Source organism: Solanum stenotomum, chromosome 3 (genome assembly GCF_019186545.1).
Source record: "Solanum stenotomum isolate F172 chromosome 3, ASM1918654v1, whole genome shotgun sequence".
In the NCBI taxonomy this organism is placed as follows: Eukaryota; Viridiplantae; Streptophyta; class Magnoliopsida; order Solanales; family Solanaceae; genus Solanum; species Solanum stenotomum.
In genome coordinates this window covers 63202344-63209041 of record NC_064284.1, presented here as the reverse complement: position 1 = coordinate 63209041, position 6698 = coordinate 63202344, and the positions used below count along the sequence as shown (strand labels likewise).

General features: G+C 33.6%; 1 protein-coding gene across 1 annotated transcript; it reads right to left on the bottom strand.

The window, feature by feature from the left end:
• Positions 1 to 2839: 2839 nt before the first annotated feature.
• On the bottom strand, positions 2840 to 4167 carry LOC125859355 (probable dolichyl-diphosphooligosaccharide--protein glycosyltransferase subunit 3B). The gene has a single exon (XM_049539085.1). It carries the CDS (start codon positions 4119 to 4121, stop codon positions 3099 to 3101), a length of 1023 nt encoding a protein of 340 aa, XP_049395042.1. The 5' UTR covers positions 4122 to 4167; the 3' UTR covers positions 2840 to 3098.
• Between the last annotated feature and the right edge of the window lie 2531 nt (positions 4168 to 6698).

Here is a 6698-nt window from a genome sequence, read left to right as displayed (position 1 = left end):
TATAAATCACAGGCATCTTATTCGCAGACATCTGATTTGTATAAAATCTGCAGCGGTTGTATATGTATATCGATTAGACAATTGTATATATGGAACTGCTATATATGTGTATCAATGATTGTGTCTGTATATCTGCATAAAATTTGAATTTGTATACAATTGAATTGAGTTAAAACATGTGTATTTGTATATAAAATACTTCTCTCTCCTTTGTACAAACACAAATTATACATTATATTTTGTATAATCTGTATTTGTATAAAACGAGAAAGAGAGAAGAACAAAAGAGAAGTGGGTAGGGGAAAATTTGTATTAGTATAATTATATGTGTATAGGACGAAGAGATATGTATTTGTATTTGTATTTGTATACAGTTTTCTCTCGCTTTATACAAACACAAACACAACTTATACATTTGTGTTTGTATAAAGTGAGAGAGGCGAGCCAGAGAGTGGCGAGCGAGATTCAAGAGAGAGATACGAAAAGTTTATTGCAAATTAGAATTAAATAAAACTATAGCTATACCATTTATTTTGAATTAATAATTTGCTATAATGTACAGTTTTCCCTTTATTTTATCATATATCAACGCCCTTTGTCACGTCATTTCTCACATTCTTTTATACGTCAAAACTTGTCCAATCTTGTACGATCACACATAAATTCGTAAACATCCACATTTCCGTCTTAGCATAGCTCAAATTCGTTGTCATGACCATATGCATTGGGAAGTCAATAAGTCTTTTCAACATTTTTCTTCTATGACGGTGGTGTCCTAATCAGCTTGTATGTACCTCAACTAATTTCACGAGATAATTACTACCTCCAGCAGTTTGTAACTTGGAAGACTGGAATATTAATTGAACAATCTTACAAGCCCATTCAAACATTGAAACCACTTCCAGCATACCAATTAAAAGTGTAGTCGAAAGCGAATTAAAGTATCCAGAAAAAGAGCATGGAAAATTACAGTGAAGATGTGAAACAACTAAAAGGATAGCTTAGTGCACAAACCATCGCCGTCCACACAGGATTGGAAAAAGGACTGCCCCCAAAGGTATGTGAGGCAGCTTACCTCAATTGAGGCTGATTTCATAGCTCAAACTCGTGGTCACGCGGAAACAACTTTGTCGTTGCTCTAGCGCAACCCCCAACCCCTGCCCCAAATAATGCCAATAGAGGGGGTATCAGTTGCAACTCCAGAAGGAAATCCTGGAGAAATTAACAGCTCATTTGTTTCAATTTTCCATCTCAAATTACATGTCTGTCTACTCACACAAATTTTCTGGCTATCAATTACTCAAAGGCTGAGGTGTTGCTTTGAGCCTTTGACTCCCTCAAGATGGCTGTTAGGAATGAACTTAAATATGCTAAACACAGACCATTCTTCTCTATCCCTTCCGTCGTCTAGCAGTGGAAGTAACTCAATAGTTTTGAAATATCATGAAATGCTTAACTGACTCAAATGATCCAGGAGTTTAGCATGATTACTGAGAGGATTACATGTTAGGTACACTCTTTCAGTCCACATATTAAATTTCTCCTCTTTCAAAGATTTGATTTCACGTCCTAGTTACTAGAAAAAAACTATATCTCACTCTAAATTGTCTTTCTTATGGTTGATACTGTAAGTCTGAAGCTTCCACATTATGTTGAAAAGCAGATGACCAGTAGTATCGTTTTCCTTCTGTCAGGCAAAAATTAGATTCCTAGTCACATTACACAGATCATGCTAAACTCTTTCAACTCTTTAGGTTATCTTACATATGTTTATCCTCTCCCTTCTAAAGAATTTGATCCTTTGTTCTCCAAACCTCACCTTGTCTAACCAGTTAATGCACTACTATCCACCTTCATAAACATAATAGCAGCAGAATGACAGCATACTTGAACCTTATGCACCATTACGTTGACCCCCATGAAGTCTAGAATCACAAGCTGCAGTTACTCTGCTATGCAACATACTAAACCACCAAAGATCGTACTACCATCATGTTCAAGCAGACCAAATCTTTGGTCTACTCCCATATCAATTGAGCTGGGATATCATAACTTACTTGCAGCTAACATACAACTCATATACTGTATTAGACATGAGAGTATATACTTCAGTTTATTGATGTATTGTCCATTTGTCACCAAATAGAACTCGATTAATATCGAAGATAATCATGGGTACTTCTGGGCTAGGTTAAGAAGGAATGTGCGCGCATGAGGTAGGTTTTAAGCCATTATTCCACTATTTCTAAAGCTCCTTATCGCCGTCATAGGAAGAGTATGTGGTCCAACTATCTCATCAACAGAATCTTGGTGAACCTCTTGAGCAACATTACCCCCTAAAAGCCAATTTAAGACTATCTGGGATATTACAAGAGGGATGTAATGGCCAGGTTCGACACCTCTGTGGTTGACACAATAACTAACCTCATCTGACCATGCTTTTTTGTCCACAAAAGCTCATAGAAGACGAAAAAATGATCCTAGTGAGTGCTAATCAGTAATCACCAGCATTTCAACTTATTAACCTGTAAAGCTTTAACTATTTCACTACTGAGCTAGCTGGTTTTTCATCCTATCTTATAACCAACAAACTGTTGTTTCAGCTTTGAAACTAGTCAATAATAGCCCCCGTCCCTCTACCCTTCTCAACTAAAACACACGACTTGGTCTATTCGAGCTCGTGATGTGCACCTAGCCATCTATCACACGTCCCGAACTGTACTACCTTTTGCCATTGAAATTTGAACCAAAGTTCGGGTAGACTAATTTCTCATCATATATCCACATAAAACAGCATGAGAAAATGCAGGAACTCAAAACTTGATAAACGCCAGAACAGTAAACAAAACAGAGAGAGTGATACAAAATACGTGCAAATTGTTAAGTGCAATGTGTACATAATCCCTTTTCAAAGCTTCAATTAAAACATAAGTGCTCCATATAAATCACATAATCTATCCATCTTGAAAAAAGCTAAAAACTTTTCCGTCAACTATTTAGGTTTGAAATTAAGCTAGCTGACATGTAGTATAAGCTGTTACAGATCTCTTACCTAATGATAGAAGCCAAATCATTCAGCCAGTAATACTACATTGCTATCACTTCCAACCTGAAGGCCAATAAGCATGAATACCATACCCGGTCTTCCAGTTATCGAGCTGAATCACCTTCTTAACAGCCCAGAACGAAACGAACAAGGCAAAAAGCATCACCACCCTCTGCACAGTCCTACTCTTTAGACGAACGAGAACATTAGTCATAAAAGCCAATAACAATCCAACAATCGTGTACAAAAACCCAACAGCGAATCCTTCCGCTCCCAATTGCATCCCTGATCCTTGATAAAAGAAAACCAACTTCCCTGGATCCTCTCTATCCATCATAAACATAGGCATTTTCCTAATTATATTATGCATTGCACCTGAAACACTGAAAAAGTAAACGAATATCGATCCCGCCATCCATACATGTTTATCGTGCAAAAGGGTACCTCCAGAAAGTACCCTTTTCACCAAAAAAGGACTCAAAACCAATCCTGCAGCAATAATAACCGCAATCTGCTTCTTTGAAATCATCGGTGGTCGATGAATAGGACCTACAGTAAGCTTAGTCTTTGCTTCAACAAACTCAGCCATTGATTCAGCAAGCCTGGCGAGATCAGACCCATCCATTTGAATCGAATCTTTTTTCAGATCAGTAGCTGAAGGTGGGATTAAACGTAAATGGGGTAAAGAATTAACCCCAAATAGCGCAAATGAAGCTTGCGAGTCCCCAAATTCAATAGTAAAATAGAAGATCTTGTTGTTATCTGGGTTATTAGCGAGGAAAGAGGAGGATAAAAGGGAGAACTCATTTTTTAGAGTAGGGAGTGAAAGTTCGGGTTTTGAATGGAGTTGTTTAGCGTCAAAGAAAATGAGAAATGAAAAGGGTCGTGGGGATTTAGCTGAGAGGATTCGACGGAGAAGATGATCGGAGAGATGGATAACTCCAGTGGGAGATTGAGATCGGAGATTGATTAGCTCCGGGAGAAGGTCCTCATCGGAGGAAGAGGAAAAGGAGTCGTTGAGGGGTACAAGGACTAGAAGAATGGCGATGAGTGTTAGGGTTTTGGAGATCGCCATTGTAGCTGCGAAGATTGAGGAGATTTGGTTACAGAGGAAAAAGGGATTTTTTTTGTGTAAGAAGGGAGAAGACTCGAGTCCACTGATGGACTTCGGGTCGGGTCGGGTCAGATCTCTATCTGACTAGGATGGTTTGTGGTGTCAGAGTAACCAATAGATTGGTGACACGTAAGAAGGGTGGGTCCGGAATCCATCAAAGGAAAGGAAAAACCTATATCAATATATCTTACGGGGCACAAATTTGAATTAGATGGGTCAATAGTGATAAATACTACATAGTTGATTTCATAAAAGTATCAAAAGCGATAATAAAACTTAAATATATATTTTTGTATGGATCAAAATGTGTATTTGTTATTTTAACGTATTAGAAGGTGATGTGTGATAGTCAAAGTTTAGTTAGATTCAATTCAGCGAGGAGAGCATCAGGCATAGCCTTGGATCACACCCAACAAGGTTTTTTTTTGTCCTTTGGAATTTCGAAGCAACGGTGTAGGCTCGTCTAGCTCCAAAATGGCAAGGTCGGGTGCATGTATGTGGCCGATCACAATATGCTTCTTTTTGTATTCGTACAATCATTATATAACATTATGAATATATTATTTGATCATTATAATTCACGTGCGGCTCTTAAACTTCAATTCAGATATAAATTGTTATTTCAAGTCATTGATTTAGCGGTAAACAATCTTAAAAGTATCCCTTATGTGCAAACCACCTTATCTAATCTATAGTAGTCGGCGTAACACATTGAGCCGCTTGGTTGAAAATAATTATATTCGTTAATCAAATATACAAAAATATAGACTAATTATATATTTACTAGATAATCTTAGGCCCGTATCATAATGAAAGGCCCATTTACGGGGCCCAATATTACAATATTATATATATTTATAATAGAAATTTAATTAGTTTTTTAAAAAAATATTATGACATTTCCAAATAAACATGATAAAAATAAAAATAAAATATCAGATGCTCTAGTGATCATTATAACATCATGTCAAACATATATATTCGAATTAAATAATTAATTTAATGATATTCTTTTTCTATTTTATTTGAAAATTATTCAAGAGAATAGATTAAAATTATTCTCAATATATTAACAATTTTCATAAAATATATGAAACAATAAAGTCTACTGATTCATCTATAGATTAATTTTGAATACACTTATAAATTTGTTTTAAAGGTGTTTAACAAACAAAAATAACGACCTACTTGATGAAAATTAGAATGAATCATCTCATTATTTACAAAGTGCTAAAGGATCAAAAAAAGTTATGACTTTATATTTTGTCTTTATATTCATTAAAATTAGGAGAACAATCTAGTATAGTAACGAAAGAATTTTTTTCTAAAGTAATTTATATACCCGATGAATGAATGTTTTACCTCAAATAATGAGATGTTAAAAATATTAACAAAAGTTAATATAATATATATTGCGGTAATTTAACATAAGGTAGTTAAAATAATAATTTATATAACTTGCTAAAAATGATTTTAACTGATGATAAAATAATAGTAATAAATAATATATATTACTCAATAAATTATATAATGACATATATGTTACGTGAAATTTTGGGATTATACATAAAAAGAGAAATCAAGTAAATTACATACTTCAAAAAGTATCATTACAATCCAGAAAGAAAAGCAACACCATGAAATTGAAAAGTCTAAAGTCATGAACCAAAGAAAAGGACATAACATGCTCCGAAAATTTTGAAAATTTTGTTCTTGAAGAGCTTGCTCACTGATTGCATTCCTTATGAATTACGCCTTTTGAGAATTGCAATTGTGATTGATATTGGATTTAACATATTAACTGGTTCATTATCATATTCATTAGAATGTTTGAAAAATGTGGATCAATTGAATTTTGTTGAAAATTTGTTATATGGACAAGTTCCAGAAGTGATGTTTTCACTAAGAAATAGTGAATTTTACTTTTGTCTTATAATTGTTTTACAAAAGTAGGGCCATTAGGGAATAGATGAAAAATGAAGTTCTTAATGTTGAAAAAATTGTGTTATTGGTCTTCCTAATAAGAGATCTATACTGAAGTGTGTAATATTTAGAACTATTTAATTTTCTTGATATTATTCTTGGTAGATTTTTGTTAGCGTGAAATTACATTTTTATCCTTGATCATAATTCACTTAATATATAAAAAGATGCTTCTAGAATTATTTACTATCTTTTTAATAGATTTTTGTTAGAATGAAATTACATTTTTACCCTTGATCGTCCTACATATTATTAATTTTTATCACACTTATTTCTTTTCAAGTATATTAATTAGAGCCAAATAAAGGTGAAAATAATTAATTCATAATGAATTTTTATATTAAAGTAGGCATTTTTGATAAGCATAATGAATAGAAAAAAATATTAAGCATTAAATTAAAGTAATAGCAAAATAGAGTAATGAATAAATATTACAATAACTCACAAAAGAAAAGAAAGTGAAGTAATAACGAAAATAAGTTAATGGTAATAACAATAACAAAAGATGTTTCTAGAACTATTTAATCTTCTTGATATCATTCTTGATAGATTTTT